Genomic DNA, 20,787 nt, shown 5'->3' with positions numbered 1-20,787 from the left:
GCTCGCCTGGCCGGCGCTCGCCAGGGTCGGGCAACTCGACGCCCGCCGGGTCGGTGTCCGGCTCGCCGTCGTCGTCGTTCTCGTCGCCCGCACCGGAGAACATGGGGTGCTGCTGGGGTGGTGCGTGCCGGTTCCCGCTGGGGGAGCACTCGGTGGGGGGAATCGGGCGGCACATTCGGGAGTTCCACTTCTACCCGGTGCTGGACGCGTGGAACGGACGGACGCGCGGAGCGTGCGAGTGGACCGCGGACGGGCTGCGATGCGGGATGGAGATGTTCTACGAGAACTTTGCGAAGCACGTCGCGACGGTGCACCTGCGCAGCACCGCGCTGTTCTGTCCGCGCTGCGAGAAAAAATTCTGCAGGAGCGACGCCCTCGATCGCCATGTGCGCGAGTCGTGCCAGTTCGCGGCAGAGTAGCATGCGCCTGTGCGCAAGATTGTGGTGGGGGAGTGGTTTCATATGTGCTCTAATTCCGGCATGGTCGAATACCCAGACAGTCTCCATACTTACTGCCAGCCGATCGCATTGTAATAGTGGTTATTTGCATTATAAACAACTTGTCAGATTATGCTTTCAGGCGACGACTTTTTGCGTCGCAAGGGCGTGCTTTGCAAGCATGAATGATCTCGACTTGGCAAGGGCTTTGTCAACTGCAAAGTTCGCTGAAGACCTCGGGGCTTCGCCGCTGCAGAGCGTGAGATTGCAAGCGCCGCGCGAGACGTTGGCGGTGAGGTCGCGCGGGGCGGAGAATGGACCGAAGTGCCGGGGAGGGGGAGATCTTGGATTAGTGAATATCAGGCGGTAGAACTCCGAGATGAGCGCATTCATTAGAATCTGATAGCGGAGCTGGGGAGATCTGGATGTGGGCGATGCTTGTTTGGATGCCGCCCGGGTGGGAGTGGCAAGGGCGCGGCCACAAGGGGGCGATCCGCGTCTGGCCGCGGAGTCGGCGACAGAAAATCCCGTCCGAATTCATCCAGGGGCGCGCGCGGAGGATGTAGCTGCGCGGGGGCGGCCTGCTCCCGCGAGCGGAGGTGGCGGCGAAGTCCCGAGGCGGCGCCTGAAAAGACTCGAAGCGCCCACCGGATGTCGGGAGCGCGAGCATTGCCGGTGGGCGAGGAGGGGGCGCGGGGCGTCGCTCGTCCCGACGGCGGGCGATCCAGTGATCCGCGATGCCGGAGATGGGCCGGCCACCCACTGCGAAATCAACGGACAAACACGATCGATAATGTGAATTCACTACGCCACTCACCGCCATCCTCCTCCTCCTCCTCTTCCTCCTCCTCCTCCTTCTCCACAACTGCCTCCGTTCGCGGACGCCGTGCGGCGAACAAACCGCCCGTGTAGAAGATATCGGAAGCCATCCCAGAATCTCGGCCGCAGAGAAACCCATTCAGATCTTCTCTCGGACGCACGCATGATCAACACTGAACCCTGCCCAGCACAGCGGACCGCCGGCACTGGCCAATCCAGAGGAATGCGACTGGGCGGGACGCTGGGTAGATTGGCGTAGATACGAGGGCACCCGGCGCTGAGCAATGTCAGGAGCGTGCGCCCAGTTGCACCGAAGTACGACCGCTGCGGACCGCGCTCCAGATTACACTGTCGTGTTTGCGGGGAACCCACACCATCACTGCCATCTGGCGCCCGGCGAGGGCACGAATCCCCGCACCTCCCCTCTCCATCCTCGGGCGGTGATCCTCCAGCCCAATCCCAGCCCTGCCATCTACCACCACTGCCAGCGCACGCTCCAAATTCTGCCGCGACATTCTGGCTGCCATCAGCATAGGGTCGCGCCTGTGTGAGAGTCATCCACATTTACCAGTCTTCGCGCTCCGCATCCAGCACATGCGCTCCAACTGCACACGAGACGACATGGTGGTGGCGTTCTGTTCGATGGGAGTCTAGGGCAAGATAGAGGACGCGGCCGCACGACGCCTGCACAAATCGCGTTGGCGCACGTGGTAGCAGATTACGTAAAGCACAGGTTTGGACTCCGCCTCGGTAAGTTCGAATGATCGTCCAAGACAAAGAGTGCGTAGTCCAGTCGTCCTACGACCCAAGGTTACAGGCGCGCACCGCGTCACGCTGCTCCTCGTATCCTGGAGAAATCTCGCCCTTGCACGCGCTTGTCTTCGCCATGTTGTGGAAAATACAACTGCCACCGTCACTGCAATATCACTGCGCTATCCAGCCTTCGCTTGCTGTCCCACCGCGGGTCCCAACACTTCCCGAGCGACATATCTTGCGAGCCTCGTGTCTTTACTTGTGTTCTCCGCGAAAATCGTACCGCGAATAATTTCCCGGTGGACATTCCACGGCCTGTACGTCGCGGCGTGAGGAACATCCCCAGCGCCTGATTGTCGACTCGTCAGGGCGCGCCGCTCACGAGCGTACGTGCGTCCGGGAGCGCACCTCGTCCACCTCTGATGCGTGTTTGATCTAGGTTTGCTCCAGCTCTGACGCGCATGCAGCGCGCGCTGCGGCATCTCGCGTTCTACATGATGCCAGACAGGCAATCTGCGGTAGGGGCATACTGTTCCCGGGATCCCTTGGACACTGGGAAACGTCTATGTGCGTCAGTAATCTCGTCATTCAATATGTCGTCCGTGTCCGCGTCGTCACCTGGCCATGCCTGACTTCGCATCAGGAGCCTCTGTTCGTCTTCGTCTGCCCGGAACATGCCAATTTTTTATCTTTCTCCGCACAGACTCCACGGCGCGTTCCAGGAGAAAGATACCGTGTCCATAGCGCGCGGTGCGCTCCGCTCTGCCTTGCCTCACCGCACACGTCTTGGCGCACGGCGTCGAACACATACACGGATAACGCATTCCAGCACGGTCGGTGTCTTCAAAGAGGTGCATCGGCGTTCCCGCACAGATCGCACAACGTACGATTTTGGTTGATGGAAGACCCCGTCTCGTGTCCTCACCGCCGCTTTCTCATTCCGTCCGCAAGGCTGCGCGCTCACGGGGAAAAGAAGCCTTTCCACTCACTCCCCTGGCGAGCCGGCCGGCACACCATCCCGCATCAGCCTTCCAGTCAACAAAAAACAGGGCCGCGTACTGGGCGTAACTGCACCCGACCGCTGCATTCCGCCTGAGCACATTGCGCAGATGCCCAAGTGTGCGCTGTCAGCACGGGAGGGTCACTATATTAGGACGTCAATAGAGCTACGAGAGCCATCACTGACGCTGTCAGGAGCCCGCCCGGGCGCCCAACCGTCGCGCCCGGTAGCTACGGCTGTGTGCCTTACTGGCCTGCCGGCGGTGGTGTGCGCGCGCAGCTATGGTGCTCGTTGTGTGTGCAGCGAATGATTATGACTGGGAGGGATGCTACCGCGCGCTGGTAGGACGGCCGGGCCAGCCTCTCTCCGCTCCTTCGCGCATTCCTCGGACAAGCACACAGGGCCGTGCGCTGGTTCCATTTATTCTTTGTAGTATACTCCGAGAAACGGAGCTCAGGGAGCGAGCAGAGGCCATGCCCTGGAAAGGGAACGAGAATCGCCCTCTGCATATCTGCGGCGGCGGAACGAGCCGCCTGCATATCTTGCACCCCTCGCCGGTCCTAGAAGCACCGCCCGCATGTCGCTATTTGCATTTTGGTGCATTTCTCGCTTCGTGCTATCCTGGCCGTGGCTCTGGGCGGGCCTGTGCAGCCAGGCCCCACCACCTGGAGAACTACTCTCCAGCTAGTGTGTCTGCAAGCAGACGAGCGGGCCTAGTCCAGTCCCGGTCATCCGTGCCTCCTCCCTCGCGGCCCTGCACGGATTTCCCGACGTTCGCCCGATTTAAACGCTATCCCCCGCCGTCTGGTGTCCAGGAAGTAAAGAATATATCCTCCTGGCTCGCCTTTCTATTCCAGGGTTTCTGCCTCGGTCCTCTTTGTGCCCGATTCTTTTGCGTCGTTTCGGTCTCGTGGGCTCCACGTCACATCATTTCTTCCCCATTTCGTGACATCGTGGTACCCGTCCTGCGTATTTTGTCCGCCAGGATTCGTCATTCCCCCGTTTTTTACTGGATAGCGCGACTCACCGCAGCATCTGTGGCGACGGCCAAGGCGAACTCTACTCGTTCTTCGTCGTCTTGTCCATCGCATTCGCATGCACCGCGGCCGGAGCATCGTCTTCTGGGCTGGCACGCATGTGCACGCGGCCACTCGCCCTCCGCACCGAAGACTCCTCCTTACCGGACGTTCTCAAGGGCTAAGCGAAGGGGGAAAGGAGAACAAAAGCGACTCGGAAGTGGCGCCGCTTTGGGAAGGAGAAGGGGAACGACTCGGCAGTGGCGTCCTCGCTATTTGCGCGAGGCTGTACGTAAAATGGGGGAGATGCAGAATCAAATGATGCAGTCAGTGTGCTACATAGAACCAGCGAGCCAAAGTCCGCAACCCGTTCCCACCCGAGTGTGGGTTTGTTCCCCCTTTGATTATGCATCCACTCTTCATCACCGTATCGCCATCTCCACCTCCGAAGGATCCAGTAACTCAGACCCATATCCTGTCTTTTGCGATTCGCGGGGGGGTTGAAAGTATCCCCCTGGTGCGTCTTGGCGCCATGCTCGCTTATCAACATCTCCTTCGACTGCCCGCATCATCTTTCCTATAGCATGTGAGATCTCTTCATTTTTTCCTGGCCGGTTTCCGTAATTTACGAACGACGGAGAGGACAACGAGGAGAAGAACGAGAGAAATGCAGGATCGGTAGCTTGCCTCTTCCCATCTGCCTTATCGTCCTGTTGGTCTGGCCATCGTGCAATGAACTCTTAGGTCCACTGCACTCCTGCATACCGACTATCCGTTCTCTCCCTTTATCGTGTACCAGGGCTCAGACCTATGACCCTAGCAAATCCATGATACGCGAGTCAATGTCATGGCAACGCATCGGGCTGTCGACACCCGTATTTTGCTGGCAAGTACCGTATCTCGCAGTACGGAGGGGATGTCACGCGTGGAAGTTGGGCGGATGGCCCTGGCCGACCCCAATGCTACTCATTGGCGAGGTCCTTTAATGCTCCAAACTCCCACTGGCCATGACCGAGTAGAGTTTTTGAGTTTTTCCGTGCGTAGCTTGTCCTTTATTGGCTTTTTTCATCTAATTTTATTATTACATTTTTGATGATTGCATTCCGTTCTTCCGCTCCTATTCCTGCATCAGCTGCGCTTAGCTCACCATTTCGTTTTTCCAGGCGAGAGGAGAGCCCATTTCTGTTGGACAGGCCCGAATGTTGCCAGATGTTGATTCCTTACATCCTGCGTGGCATGTGAGTCAAATCCCAATACCTTTTTCTAATTCGATAGCTTTATACCAGTATCTCGCAGTCTTGTCTCAATGCCGAATGCATTACAGCTAGTTTGAATCGTTGGACGACCCTCGGATGGAAAGAACGCCGAGTGGATATTTCCTGACTTTTCAGCGATTGTAGGTCAACCTCCCACTCGATCTCCAGCATGGGTTTGCAGGTGAAAGAGAGAAATCTTCGCCTCAACTTGTTCATTTTAACACTATTCAAACTTCCAGCGGTGGGCCCTGCAATGTACCTGAATAATTGTGGACGCGGGCGACTGGCTGGCTGACACTTCCTGATTCGCGGGCCAGCGTCCCTGCACAAGCGCCTGTTCTCAGAGACGCCGAAACTGACCAACGACATCAAATATCGTGGTTGCTATTGGACGGCATGCGCCAAAAGAAATTTCGGCAGTAGCCGGCTCTTGGTCATGTTACGTATGGTGTGCCAACGCTACCAGAATACCTCTGCACTTTATCGAGACTGCTTTTACTGGAGTGTAGAGAACATTCGATACAGGTACGTAGTCACAGTGCATATTGGCTCGGCATACATAATCACTAGCATCGAATTTCGCTGTCCTCTTGTCGGTATTCAAAGTATCTCTACTTGGAAACCTCGTCCAGCCGGAGGATTTCATGACCAAGGGCACCTCCGACAATCTCGGCCTCCCTTTCGCCGAGAACGATATGCGGTCGTTAAACCCCGCTCTTTGCACGATCTGGATGAGACCGTCGAACGTCGAACTCCTACTATGATGATGACGTCAATTGTCTTCTAGACTTCCACAATTCATAATGGGCCTCGAAGACCGCTGCCATCAGGAACATCCACGATACACGGTTAGGCTTCTCTGATACGGTTCAGCAAGTACAATCATAATGGCCTCAAGAGGGAGAAATAATTCAAATGCTGCTGCTACATCAGCTCCATAATGATCTCGGCACGTGCCCGAGTACCTTCAACCTTCTGCCCGCCTCTGTGGTCACTCGTCCGCATATGGACAGTTCTCGAGCATATGGCGCGTGAGCGTGTCCCCGCGTGCGAACCCGCGCCCACACCGCGGGCAACGCTGCGCGGTGCTACGAAGGTGCACCGCGGCGATATGCTTCCCGAAGCTCTCAAAGTTCATCTCCTGGGCGTCGCAGTGCGAACCCCACGCACACATTCCACGGCGCTTGTTGTCCCACTGGTTCGCGCCCGTGTTGAAGTGGAACGCCTTGAGGTGGCGCGTGAGCCCGGACGGCGAAAGGTCGTCTAACGCGATGCGGCACGTTCCGTTTCCCCAGAGGCAGGGCGTGTGAGTGCATTGTGTGGGTCTAAAAAGTGAAGTGAGGAAATTAGTATAAAAACGAGTGTTGTAAGCGAAAGCGATCCAAGGCTCACTCCGTGGCGACGATGAAATCGCGGGTATCAGCTTGAGTGTAAGCATGATCATTGTTGTGGGTATTAGTCTGGTTCCGGCCATATACATAGGGGTTTGCGTGTGCATGTGTGTCGTAGTGTGCATGAGAGTAGTAGTGGGCCATCGAATAGTAGGGGAGGGATAGAATAGCGGTCTTGTGCGGGTATCAAGTGACTGGATAATTGATAATGAGTACTCCGAGGCTGGCCAATATCGACCATCATCTCACCAAATGTGATGAGAAAGATGCAAGGAGACCAGCGATATGCTAGAGAAAGATTGCTTCGCAGAGATAGGAGCTCCGTTGTCACAGTGAGTCCTTAGACCTCAGAATCCATATGTCGTATTTATACACTTGCAGCTGCCTGCACATAGCATAACACGTTCCATCTGCCGCCATGGCATATAATCAAACTATCCACCCCTGCCCAGTCGCGCGGGAAGCACTGAGCATATACAGCTAGTTCGTCATATCGCGCGCAGGGCGGAGAGAGACCGTGCATGGCACACGGTCTCGGAGCGGCATACCAACGCCACCTAAGAGCCACTCGCCCCGGTTCCCGAGTGCGTGGGAGGCATGGCAGGGAAAGATTCATGCAACCGCATGCCCGAGGGTTCTCACTAGGGATCTGTGAGATCATCGCACACCAGATTGGCTATCGTGATCCGTCGGCGCGTGCCCTCGACGATATCAGCATCTCCGGGCTGGCGCAGCTCGTCAGCCGATGGCGAGAGGCTTCCGCATCGCCTCTGATCCGGGGTCGCACATTGAGTCGCAAAGTAGACAATAAGCGAGGCAACGTGCCTGAGGCATGTCGTTTCGTCGATGCTGCATCAGTACTCCGTGAGCCCTGGCACGGAGAAACGCCGTCCTCCTGATTGCATAGCGCTTGGCGCAGTATGCCGTCATCTTACTTTGAGCCATCAGTCTGAGTGCAACACGTCCATGATGCGGCATACCCACGAATTGATAATGATATCGCGACCATACAGAGCAGTCAGCTGGTCAATTGACGCCCCATCGATGCGAAGACTCCACAACTTGCGAACAAACAGTAGAGCATCCCGTTCCGAAGCAGGGCACGGAGATGCAAGCCGTCGGCGAAGTTGCCCACTTGTGACGCGGAACGTCGTCCATATCGCAAGCTGGCGGACCGCCCAACCGGTGTTGGCCGCGAATGTATGTCTCTCCAACGTCTTCATGCCACCACACCTGTGAGCTCCACTCATCGATAACACCGGATATCATCTTCGGGACAAGGTACAACTAGTGAATGAATATGTGAATGCATCTGTGCAATAAACTCTACGCCTCATAGAGTCCGAAGTGACTCAAAAGTCAGAAATTCTGTTCAAATTATGTATCAGTACCATTCAAGCTCATCTTCTTTGACCTGCAGACACGCCCAGCAAAGATATATGTAAGCGTGTGGCAGCGGATCAAACACGTTCACCGCACACTTGGTCCGAAATTTGAGTGAGAGCCTTTTAGAGTTCAGAACAAATGCGGCCGCGAGTAAGATACCTGCACTGCCGTTGATCGATTACCTGTGCCTGCAGGTCATCACGTGTGGAGAGACAATGACGATGTGCTCCCGTAAGCACCTGCAAGACGAACACGCGATGTATATCTACACGAGCGCAGCGGGCGACGGGTCACCGTATAAGCGGGCTGGGGGGATATGGGACATCAGCCTCGTGAACGATTGTGGCAGCAGCTCGGCGCACGGAGACGACGTATTCCCAACGGGACATACACCCAGATATCGGCCTCGGAGGTATGGTGATATCTCAGCGCCCATGATTGCAATGCGACCGTTCAGCAAGGTGTATATACGGCATATCAAATCCCTGACGTACCATAAACACCAAATACACCGAATATGGCAGCCTTTGTAGAGGAGGCTACCCGATCCAAGGCATTCGGTATTGAATGCCTGTCCAATGCGCTCGCTTCAAGTATCAGCTGGAAACCGGGAGAGAGATGCTTCTGTATTGAGAAGCGTAGCCTGACGACCCTGATAGGTGATGAGAGGCGAGGGGAAATTTGAACAGACTATTCATTCGGCGAATTGAGCATCTTGGCAACCCAGCTTCATTACGGCTAAATGCATGGACCTTATCTGCCCCCTCCCTGAGACGCCATCGAACAGAAGACGAAGAAAAGAACCCACCGGCACTCGATAGCGGCCTCCAGCTGCCTGTAACAATTCTCCGGCAATATGCGAGTCGCGGCACCCTTAGCAAAAGCGACCTCTGCAAGGATATTGACAAGCTCAGATACCTCATACGGTAAACTCGTTCATCGATACGGAAAATTTCACTTGCGAACGAACCTGTAATTGGACGTCTTCCGAACATCGTCTTGCTAAAGATTCCACGCCTCTCGAGGCGCAGGTTGTCTTTTCATGAGTCCAGCAAGATCGTTGACATTCGTTCCACTATGTGCAGTCAGGTAGACTAGTGCGATCAGAATTCAATTGTATTGGCGTCCAGCTGCAGCCAGTGAAGATCATAAGCGACAAGTCACAAGTACTAGGCTTGAGGAGATATATTCGGAAGGTCTTCCACTCGTGGGAAAATAGTCGCGCGTACGTCAGCACGACAGAACGCGACGAGCGCGTTAGCGCAGAGGTGATAGCGGCACTGCGGCGGCGGCGGCTGCAAGACCCTTCTCTAAAAATCTCTGTTCTGAGGTCTGTCTTACTGGAGAAGAAAATTGTCGTTGTCTCTCCAACAGGCGACTGAGTCGTTCCACAGAACAAAAGTATACGGTAGCTTTCAAAGCGAAAGAGAGTCAAGCAAATTCTATCCCGTTGCGTAAATATTTCCTTTTTTCTTTCTTTCCAAAAGCGATCTCACCCCAATTGACTTGCAGGCCGGCGAACAGCGAAAGCGATGGTGACGGAGATGAGCTAGGAACGGTGAGTGGTTTTGTGCGGTCCCGGAACAAAGGTGGCCGTGAGCGCGACGTCCCGTGAGCGATGGCATCTGGCATCTTGCCGTAGCTCACACACTGAAGTACTTGCCGCGTATAGCTCAGCGTTCGCTTTTGTTTGAGACATTCGCATTAGTGTCTGCTTTTCCAATGCTCCAGGAGGGGAGGCTGGTGAGGGGATTGACGGCAACAAGTATATTTCTATACGGGCATGGTTAAATGCAATGCAACCTTAGCTCCGGATAACACCACTAGCATGTTGACCACCGTTATCTCAAGCTGTGAAATACTGTGGTCAGAGCGCTACACGCCTGCCATAATATACCAGTGTATGTTGCTTCGATCTTTCCTCTACCCCCTCCGCTCGCTCTCCCCTCCTCTATAACCCTCCCCATCAAATCTCCTCGCCGATCGAGCAGCTCCTCCAGACGTGCAGGTTTTGAAGACTCTTGATTTTTGATAAGGTGTCATTAGCGCCTTTCGCCGCCAGTGCGGACTCCGTCCCAATGCTATGACTCGTACCTGATGTGCTCCCAAGATTTAACCGGAAGCTCTGTCCGACTTTTCCCTCGTCTTTCCGTATCTGACCCGTTAGCTCTTCGTTGTGCATGAAGCGCCGCCGGTGGTTCCGCTTACTCAACGGCAAAAACAGGTCCACGCCACGCTCTCCTTAACCTCCAAGACTGAGCAAGGGAGGTCCAATAAATTACGTCTCCAGCCTTCCAATCACATGCAACTCGACCTTTCATCCCGCTCCTTACCATGTGTCCGCATGTGTCTTCGACCCCACTGCCTAATCGAGAACCCTCATCGCTCCTGCTGCGGGTCCACTGGGTGGGCCGACTCCTGGGTCACTCGTTCCCTCCGGCAAGTCGTCTTGGATCTCATATATCATTCCAGCCAGCTGACGCGCAGCCGCAAGGTTGAACAATATGTCAAAAATTGTGTCTCGATGCCTGTTGTGTGGGCTCGTAGTTGCGAGTATCTTCCCCCATACCATCATTGCGGCCTACGAAAGCGCTGTCGTCATGTTCACGGTCTTCTGTGTGGACTAGCCCGCACGAGCGCACTGCACGTCGCGCCACGTCTCTCATTTCCTCATCCCTCTTGCTTCATCCCTTGCTCGTCCCTTCATCAGTGGACCATAGAGATACACTTACTGTCAGCATCGCGTGTGCTCTGCATCTGTGGGCTGCCTTAGACGTGTGCATGTTCACAATTCTCTCCGCTTCCGAACAAAATTCTGCGTCTTTATCCGCACAGAGTGGACTATGTCCCTCTACCCTGCGCTATGTGCCCACACACATACCTCGCTTTGGAATACTGCCCAGAACCGCGATTCTCCGAGGACACACGTCTCAAGATATGCGCACGTCCACACGTATAGTCAGCCTATAAAGCCTGTGGATTCGGCAGCGAGATATCCAACGACCGCATCCTCCCCCTGATATCTTTAATACCAGGTGAGCTCCCCACTCAAGTGACGACGATATCGATGCTAATAATGTAACAGGATACATCTAGCGATATCACTGTACTCGCTTGCTCATTCTCAAATGGACGCACCCCAAGAATTCCAAATCCACAACGACTATGTCAACCAGCCATTTGGATTCCGTCCTTCTTTATCCATTAATCCGAGGTGAATTCTCTTGGCCGTCTGATTTAATTGTCTTTGACCACATATGCGTTGTACACCGCAAAGATCGACAACTGATTTTCCACAAAGGATGCTGTCACAAGGACGGTGGGTACTCCTCTCGCTGCAGATTGCCGTGCTGTCTGATATTGAATTGTATCAAGATCGGCTTTCACTTCGTCGGACTCGAACTTGGTGGCATACGTGAATGATGCCCCGGCAGAGAGGGCACATGACTCGTGCGTATGGTTGTGCAGTCTTCCTGAAAACCATTGACGGTACTTCTGTAGTCCCACTTATACTTCCGTGGGGTTTTCAAACGAGCTAGGCGGGAATGGAGGATTAGGCTCATGGACCGCCTCATCCAACCGTGACGCCAATGTAGATATCAACGATTCCTCTCTTCAGTATTCACCTTACAATCCGGGCGATGCGCAAGTGGACCAGTGGTATGGTTCCACGTATGTGTGTCCTCAAGGTACCTCGGCAGCACAGTGCGTCCTATGTTGTTCACTTCCTTCGAACAAGATCGCTGATATGTTGTGTAGACAATTCTTCTCGACAAACGTAGGCGCAGGGCTTGACGCGGACTCCTGCACCTTGTGAATATCATATTCTATAACAATACCTAATATTTTACCAATCTGTTTTGTCTGTCTCTAGCTTCCTGCAAGACGGCCCGCAAGATGACCTCCCCCTCCATTGGGATTCCAAGAACGTGATGGTTTACAACGTGAACCCCGGTTTCAACAATTTCGAGCCAAGTCCCGTTTCGACCTCACTCCCCGACCTGCGCGACCAATATGGCCAAGTCCTTGGAGATTCGATCCACGTCAATGACGATTCTGCCTCGTTCGGAGTCTACTGGGAAAACTACGGCGCCGAATTCATCTCGAACACGGACGTAGAGCATCCTGGGGACTCCGAGGGCTTTGCGATTCGCGACATCGCTACTGCGACTAATGTCCGCAGTATATTTGGTCAATCAACTCAGTCTCCTGTCGCAAAAACCATATCAGTCATCCACTGTCCATGGAAAAATTGCGGATCGCCCCTTACTGACTTTTCATACGGCGCAATTTTCCACCACCTCAAAACGAACCATGCCATGGATTGCTACCAAGACGAGAGCGGGAGGACGCGGGCGGTTTGTCGGTGCAGCGATGATTGCAATGTCACAACATTATGGGGGATTAACCTCGCCAAACACCTCTGTGCTGTACATTTGAAAACATCTGCTACCTCGTGCGAGGTTTGCAAGCATAGTTTCACTCGGCGCGACTCTCTTCTTCGACACCAGAAGGACTATTGTAAGGGAAGACTAGGTAGGTTCATCAGTCGATGGCTGACAATGTGGCTGATGCTCCAGCTTGATAGCCCGATCCAGATCCTTTCAGCCACGGAGGTCCGCGAAGTCCAAGCTTTTGTATCTACGTTCGTAAAGCCTAAAGGCATGGCTTGCATTCCTTTTGTAATCCATGAAAATTTAGTGTACTTCATTTTTTTCTCATTGAATGGCACAGTTTCTGACTTGAATTCACATCACTTTTCACTGGGAAATTTCATTATTACGGGAGACGAAGTCACGTATACGACGCCAATTGGAATCAGCTGACACAGCCGTCTGCTACAGTAGTGCGCCTCGACCCTCTTGTACTACTAGTACATGCAACGCCTGCCATATATCTCCTCCTTCTGCCCTGCACCTATGTGCTGTGCAAAACTATATACGAGCCTAGCTGAACCCAAGTGAGATGTTACGCATTGATAAATAGCTGACTATGAAACCTGTGTGTTAGCCTTTCTCTGTTCATTGTGCAACTCTATGAATCCACCCGCAGCCACCCAGCAAGTGTTTTGGCGGGCTTAAAAACATCACAACAACGGAGCGCTGCGCACAGTGCTCTGTTGTTATCGTATATTTTGGTGATCCTTCCCCCAAGTACCGCTTCCGTGGCGATGGTTTGGCGGTCTATCAGCTCCGATGTCGCACGGATGGATCCCGTTGCTCTGCACGCAGGCACTCAGCCCAAAACATTGCCTTCTGAAAATCTCCGTCGTAGTATGGTCATGCCTCAAGGCTTAAATATAAATTCGTTCAGCAGACTCAAGGCCTTTCGCTCCGGACATCATTTTGTCCACCATAACGCCATATTTGAGCACGTCCTGTGCTAGCAACAGTGGTAGGATAGTTGGCTGTGGGGATATAGGATATCAGTTTGAGTACGTTTCTCGTTGTTCATCCACACGGAATGAGTATTGACGACCTTTATCACTTAAATCGACTCGCTATCCACCATTTTGACGCAGAGGAGTTATGTTCTATAGGCATCACGAAGAGATTTATGCAGTTAATTAATTTTGGTATTAGTGCCTACCAAATTCCCCTGCGGACTGGCGTAGATCGGGATGGAAGTACGATGGGCAACGTGTACTCGATTGACGTTGATGTCCTGATTAGTGACGATCCTTCGCGGATTACAACGTGTATGAGTTTTCCGGTCATTGCTCCGCGAGCCATGCTGACGCTGGTCTTGCATAGAGCGCTTCCTTCTGCTTCCTTCTGCTTCCAACTGCGTATTCTCCAAGGAGAAGAGATTTTATGGAGCAAGTGCTCGCGCCTATCCGAGTATCCTCAATGAAACCGATAAAATGTTCATCGAGCAAAATAGTAGACCAGCGTGGCAAGCTTCCTTCCCGTTTAAGATGATGATGCTTTTCAGGGCCATCGAGGTGTCTCTCACGACATTTCAAGTTGTCTCGAGTCATCATGAACTTGACCGACTGGTTTTGGTTATTTCTACATGCAAGTGCGTTACATGTGTACGATCCTGAGTGTTATTTGTAAATTTTACTTTTAGAATTGCACGCCACATACACAATTATGGAGGTGTGCTCGATACCAACGTTCCGCGCCCAGACCCTGGTAATATCCATACATGCTACGATGGAAGTCGATATACCTTCGATTCTCTATGCCTCAATATTGGAGGCCCAGTACATGTATCAGGTGCATGATGATAAATCTCTCGTCTGAACTCTAATCCCATGACGCCCTCACGTATCAGATGATCCAATGTGTGAAAATATTGACCACTGCATGGCGTCACTCCAAGATGGTGTATCGCTCCTCGAGTTTGGCATGCCCGCTCTTCGTCTTGTAGGCGTGGAACTGAATTTACCACAGACAAACCCGACATAATCTGACCCGTCTCTTAGATCGGGATATCATTTTACGGGGTGGAACACTACTCCACAAGGGCTTCTATGATTTATTATTGCTGATACTATCCACACTCTTACCCTTCCGATTTTTCTAGTGTGGAGATCTTGAACCGATTGCTAGACCAACATACGAAGATATTCACTCGCCCCAGACCAGCTGCCGCGATTCTGGCGACTCCTTTCTCACATATCGTCCCACCCCACCACTGGGAATCCGCTACTTGTGAATGATACCCCGCTCGCGTCCCTCCGGAGTGTATTTCGTCCATCTGTCATCGATTTGAAGGACGCAATGACAACGACCGGAAGGGCGATGTCGATAGCTGCCAGTCAAACTTGAAGTGTCGTAACTAAGCCCCAGACAGTGGCCACTGAACGATATGTCGAATTCCACCCCATGCCTCGTAATACATGGGAAGTATCTACGCCCGGGCTGGAACATGACCACAGCGCCCTTTGAGACGATGGAGGTCCCAAACGGAGGCGTGCTTGTCGACCACGGGCATTCCGGTGTACTATGTGCCCAGATATGTGGAAGCCTCCTGATACTGGATGGAGGACATGAACGAGCGGCGGACACCTCGGATGACCTATGTGGTCCCAAAGATGGATTGATGCCACTGACGAAGATCTGGGAGTGGAGTGTATGTGACTCGCAGCTCGACGACCCATCGCAAAGGACGCCTGCCGCCACTTTGAGAAACCATGTCGTGAACTACTTCACAAATGACGAAAGCGGCTGGCCGAGCGATGCGAAACAGCACACGGTGTACGGATAAAGGCAGTGCATAACCAAGGCGAACTACCGCACTGGCATCGTGCACCTCCACATGACGAGGGCGACGTGCGCGTGGTGTGGGTAGGTTCTCGTTAGACAGGACGTCCTTGTTCAGCACTAGGCGAAATTTGGACATTGAAGTGCCCTCAAGCACATTCGAGGGCACAACACCCACATGAGACCTTGATCGTCGGAGATGAGCCCTTGTAAAACCTGGGCTGAGCTACTCTCTAGTACGCTCTCTGCCTTTCATATAATAAGGAAGAAGTTAATTTGGGCGTTTACTAAGCTGCGCAAACGCCGTTTGACATATTAGAAAAAAGTGGCACCTCAAGGACTCAACCTTCCAATACGTTGTGTAACATGCTCTGAATGTCGACGCACGAGTCTTCCGCCGAAGATACAGCGTGTATGGAGAAAGCATCCCATCCTGATGGACACAAAAATAAAACTGTACCTGATATTAGTAGACGATACCTGTCAAGGATAGCAATGGCTTACCGATGCTATATTAATCATGGATTCAGTTCCAGATTGACCGGTCAAGGTAAGATCGTTTCACAGCTACACCTGTTACACATGCATTGACGGCGCATGACACAGGAATAGAGTGTACGCATACATGACATTCCCAGCATGTTAAACGCTGTGCAAAGTGGACCAATCTCAGGCACGTCTGTATGATGCAGTTCGCTTTGGTCTCTCGGCTTCTAACTGAAATTTCTTGATATTAGAGACAAGCCTCGGGGAACACTACTCGTTTCTGATAGCCCGCCCTGTATAGATTTACACTAAGAGTGCCGTCTTCATCACCCAACATTGTGGTTAGTGACAGCCCTTGATATTGCATAAGCGTGATGTCAACATCTATCAGTTGACTCTAAGGGCAATTTCTGACAGAAGCAAACAATTTGGGGAACATTGTGTAATCCTCGTATTGAGACATGCATGGAGTGCGCCTGGTCTGGCTTAATGCACAGAAACACATTATCGTGGATGGAACGCCTGTCAATTTGGCCATTCTTCACGCTAGGCCTAGTCTAAGGCACTGTCTACATTCGCTGTCGGTATTTGTCACATAAACAGAGGACTCGGCATCAGTCCACAGTGCACCGAAGTGAAAGTGGGGTGGTCTCTTCTATACGTACGTGCGTCTCCATGATAGAATGCTATCTGATTATCTGCGCTGATGAGCACAGTTGGTCGCCTTCAGTCAGATGCTTCCCTGGCAGCGGCGATAAAGTACTGGCAGCACGCCATAACGCGCTGGAAGCGCTCATAAAAGAAACAGAGATCCAGAGGTGGGTACTGTCTGCGGAAATAGTTCATAACTTACCAGCGAGCCGCGAGTGCACTCCTTGATACACAGAGTTGCTTAATATCAGAAGTTCCGCAGACGTGCGAGATACACGAGGCAGCCAAACAGGATTACAGCGTGATCAAGAGCGTCTTTCGGCCACATATGGCGAACGTTGTATTCACTTGCAGCAGGAGTATTAGGCAGTTCGTCGTTTGATACGCGAGCATCTACCGGAAACCATATGAATCACTATGCCGCATAAGCTTTCGCATAGCATGCGGAGATGTAACATGTCAAAATGAATCAGCTGCCACGAGCTGAAGAGAGAAAATCGAAGTGGAGGCTGCCGCGACGCATAAGCGCCAAACTGACCGCGGTCGGGACTTGCCGAGCAATAGGTGTTGGCCAAACGAGGTTGGAGTTGAACTCGAACGTGGGAGATAATAATTTACTTACTTATCCGCGTAGCTGGCCAAACAACAGCCTAACCTGCTATTCTATTTCGAGGGCACAATTTTCACCCCTCGCCCATACGGTCCAGGTATCCGCAAAGCGACTATTCCTAGTAGCATGCTATCAGCAATCCTGCCAAAGTATCATCTCGTCAGCCATGGACCACTCATTTTTATGAGCAGATTTTGTTGGCGTCGAATGGCGACGCTCTATCAATCAAGAATATTCGCTATCGCACTCACGACGCTCCCACGAGAAATTGAAATAGTTCCATGTGAACATGAGCAACGAGCTGACACATAGGTATGGAGAGATGGAGAGTGGTTTATGTGTTCCAGTAACACCCGCTCGGATCTGCACCTCATGACCGCCGTTTCATACTTTTCCTCTTGCTGATTCCATTCGACGTTGAAGCCAAGAAGAATCCACGATCCCCTTCAGGGAAATACGAAATGGACTGTATTCAGTTCCGAAGAGGCCAAGATGTGACACAGGAAACTGATACATCCTCTTACTTCTGTCCCACTTCCGTTCCCTACACGCAGCTTCCCCATCCTTATCTCCACTCCCTTCCCTACCTCCACTACAGAGCGTCTCAGCGGCTGCTTATGATTTACTCCCTTTCCACGTTACCACGACGACTCCTCGGCTAGCCGTAACGTTCGGGCATATAGTTCGGGCCCGATGTGCATACTCCACTCCATCATATTGATCTGAGTACTCAGAAAATTCTGCAAGCATCCACAGATTCTTGCTTGACAGGGGGCCACGACGATCGTTATCTGCCTAGCTCTCGCCTTCGACCCGAGCTGTATATGCTAGAACGCGGGAAGGCTCCTACCGTGCTCTACATGAGCTGCCGCGTGGATGACTTGAGCAGGAACGCTGCAACTCTAGTTCTACCCCGGAAAAAGAGACTCGTTTCTGCCACGGTCGCACAGACGACCCTGGCCATTTCACTCATCTCCGCAGAGGACTGGGACAACCACTCGTATGTGCTTCGAAGTCTACAAAATTTAATTTACTTATGCACCCCGACGATCCGCGTTCCTGTTCGACTACACTGCCCCGTTCGTTCATTCTGGCCATCCCGCACGGGACGACGCACAGTGCGCGCAAGCTCCTCGTGTCGTGCATGAATCATCCATCGCCGCCGGCCTTCAGATCGCGTCTGCTGCGGACAGCTTCATCATGATAAAATCAGCGCCCGCGTTCGCACCTCTCCGGACTCTGCGACATCATGCGCGCTTCATGGGAGCAGAGAATCCTCGTTACGGGCCCTCTCCTAGACAGTGCACCATTGTCAAACTTGCCGCCGGAGATTCTCAGCACTCAGTACTCAGTAGTGGCGCCTGGGTGCATGTCAGTTTCGGTCGATTGTCCGCATGTGTTTCTGCAAAAATATATACGTCTGACTCTATACGGCAGCGTTCGATACATTCCACTCCGTGAATGGGGGGCGGGTGAGCGAGCGCGTAGCCGTGACATCGACTCGGAACACCCGAAAATACGGGCGTACGCAGCAGGCCCGGTCGGACATGTGGCACTGCGCTCCATGGACAGCGAATTCGACGGGTGTTGCGCGTGCACGTCGCTGTTCGAATGCCAGATACAACCCCAAGTGGCGCGCTCCGAGCGTGCGCAACTGTTTTTGCTATCTGTGGGGCAGGTGCACCCTTCCGCTTGGTCGGAAGCAAAGGGCAGTGGCAGTTGAGCGGGACATTTGTCGGATCTGTCGGATCTGGCGCAGCCAAGTGAACGGCGGACGTGTTAGTAAAAAGCATACAGTTATACAAGCTTACAGAGGGCGATGGAACACCTAACGGAGCGGTGTGGGATCTGCGTTCCAGCATTTTCGGGGCCCCACCCCCCCGGACATACACAATACATGACAAACGCCCGATGCATGATGACGCTCCACGCCCGCATCCTACGTCCGCCCTGCCTCGGACTCACGTGCTCACCTCCGGACATCTTCGTGGAGAAATAGGCCAGTGATAAATCTCAGTGGAAGGTGACATTAATTAAATCAATAAACTGGGCCACTCAATGGATTGCCTTGAAAACGCGCGAAGAAAGCTGAATTATGTAATTCGTGCCAATTCGGTCTATCTCAGTTTTTCTCATCGAATGACACAGTTTCTCGTCTTCATTCATATCGATTCTCACCGGGGATAAGTATCGGCCACACACGCCTGATTCGAACGCCCGGATGGAAAATCTACGTTCGCCCGAGTAGGTGCTAGTGCCATCACAGCACCGCTCGTACTTCATCCCAGACGAGGCAGGAGAGAACGCGAGGTGAGGAATACGATGCCCCATAGGGCGATTCCGGCGCACGTTCATGATGCGCCGTAGTTTGTCGTCAATGATATGTGGTCAGCGGAGCTGATGCATCATGAGTAACGCAAGGGGAATGAAGCTTCGATTCGTGGGAGTTATAGGCAAGACGATGGTGGAGGAATATTCGACCACTATTTCAGGGAGGCGACGAGAGCGGCGACTAGAGCAAAGGAGCCTTGTCGAGATGAGGAATGCGCAGGAGCAGCAACTTCAAGCTCTCCGGCGGAAACCACGTGGCACAGGTCGAGCATCGCGGTGAAATTCGAGCGGAAAATGCGAAACACGATCGAAATACGGCCGCATGCTGAGTCAATACGCACAAACATACACAAATACACGCCACTGTCTGTCGGGTAATGCAAGTCCCGGCGGCCTCTGCGATCTCCTTGTATCTATTCGTCCCCTTCTGCCCTAACACGTGTTCCGAGTACAGCACAGGACACTGGGGACTGTGCGTGCGTGGAAATTCGAATATCTAGCTGGAACCTCGAAGCCCTCCTGTATATTCCGTGATGCGCCACTGAAATCAGGTAGACTGTAGACAACAGGTGGACGCTTATTCGCTTCCGCTTCATGCTGCGATCCTCTCCGTCACCCACCGCCCAACTCTCACGGATCGTTGAGCGCAATGCGATGATCTCGTCCGCCACTGCGAATCATCGACCTCTGGACGAAGGATAATCATTGGTCGGAGGTGTCCATAACTGCATTCCATGCGGCCAAGAAGAGGAGTAGCTTCTAGCGGTCGAATGAGCATACTTTAGTGTGACCTTGAGGGACTGCGCTCTAGGGTCGCAGGGCCTTGCGTTATTCGGGTCAGTGAATAACAAGGAGCTCCTTTACTATCATCTTACGGCGACCACATCATGAATTGGCGGCAACCAAGGCTCGCTGGGGCTTCTGGAGCAATTATCCGCCCGGCACCGCCTGATCGGAGATACGGGGTCAATGAAGAGCTCGGATCGGCCGAGGTGCACATGAACGGTCTGCTCGTTCCTCTCGATCCCCTCGTCCGCCTGCACGTGCTTTGCGCAGAACCCATCGCCACGGACTCAATAGTCGCAGCTCAGATCTGGGGCTGCGACAAGTAGATCTCACCGACACTCCGCGGCCAGCCTAGCGTTTCTGTCGTGCTGCTGCGAAGACCTCATGTCCTGTAAGTCGTACTTCTATTTCCCATCTCCAAGAAATCTCCTCTCGCCCGTGGCTCTTAAATCTGCGCCATTCTCTCCTCATCCTCGCATCCAAATCCCGCACATCCCTCCCCGTCTATTCACCCCTCACCCCATCCATCGACATGGACCACCTGTCCAACGCGTAAGTCCACAACCTCTTCCCTCTCCACCTTCACCGCTGACATATTCTCTACTTCCTCAGAAACATGTCCTCGATAGCATATTCCTATGACGCGGCACATTT

General features: G+C 53.1%; 4 protein-coding genes across 4 annotated transcripts; 2 read left to right on the top strand and 2 right to left on the bottom strand.

The window, feature by feature from the left end:
* Positions 1-575: 575 nt before the first annotated feature.
* Positions 576-1,366, bottom strand: FIBRA_06509 (uncharacterized protein; the record flags this gene model as incomplete). Its single annotated transcript, XM_012328230.1, has 3 exons — positions 576-858; positions 920-1,199; positions 1,255-1,366. The coding sequence occupies 3 exons, from the start codon at positions 1,364-1,366 to the stop codon at positions 576-578; spliced, it is 675 nt and encodes a 224-aa protein (XP_012183620.1).
* Positions 1,367-6,272: 4,906 nt separating this feature from the next.
* FIBRA_06508 (uncharacterized protein) lies at positions 6,273-6,816 on the bottom strand (the record flags this gene model as incomplete). Its single annotated transcript, XM_012328229.1, has 2 exons — positions 6,273-6,606; positions 6,674-6,816. The coding sequence occupies 2 exons, from the start codon at positions 6,814-6,816 to the stop codon at positions 6,273-6,275; spliced, it is 477 nt and encodes a 158-aa protein (XP_012183619.1).
* A 4,370-nt stretch (positions 6,817-11,186) lies between these two features.
* On the top strand, positions 11,187-12,498 carry FIBRA_06507 (uncharacterized protein; the record flags this gene model as incomplete). The annotated part of the gene is made up of 7 exons (XM_012328228.1): positions 11,187-11,272; positions 11,336-11,377; positions 11,434-11,508; positions 11,560-11,763; positions 11,818-11,871; positions 11,933-12,233; positions 12,289-12,498. 7 exons carry the CDS (start codon positions 11,187-11,189, stop codon positions 12,496-12,498), a joined length of 972 nt encoding a protein of 323 aa, XP_012183618.1.
* Positions 12,499-20,517: 8,019 nt separating this feature from the next.
* On the top strand, positions 20,518-20,775 carry FIBRA_06506 (uncharacterized protein; the record flags this gene model as incomplete). Its single annotated transcript, XM_012328227.1, has 2 exons — positions 20,518-20,685; positions 20,746-20,775. 2 exons carry the CDS (start codon positions 20,518-20,520, stop codon positions 20,773-20,775), a joined length of 198 nt encoding a protein of 65 aa, XP_012183617.1.
* Positions 20,776-20,787: the final 12 nt, after the last annotated feature.

Source organism: Fibroporia radiculosa (genome assembly GCF_000313525.1).
Source record: "Fibroporia radiculosa TFFH 294 genomic supercontigs, scaffold7739, whole genome shotgun sequence".
Taxonomy (NCBI): Eukaryota; Fungi; Basidiomycota; class Agaricomycetes; order Polyporales; family Fibroporiaceae; genus Fibroporia; species Fibroporia radiculosa.
The sequence above is the reverse complement of the archived record's forward strand: the minus strand, read 5'-3'. Positions and strand labels throughout refer to the sequence as shown.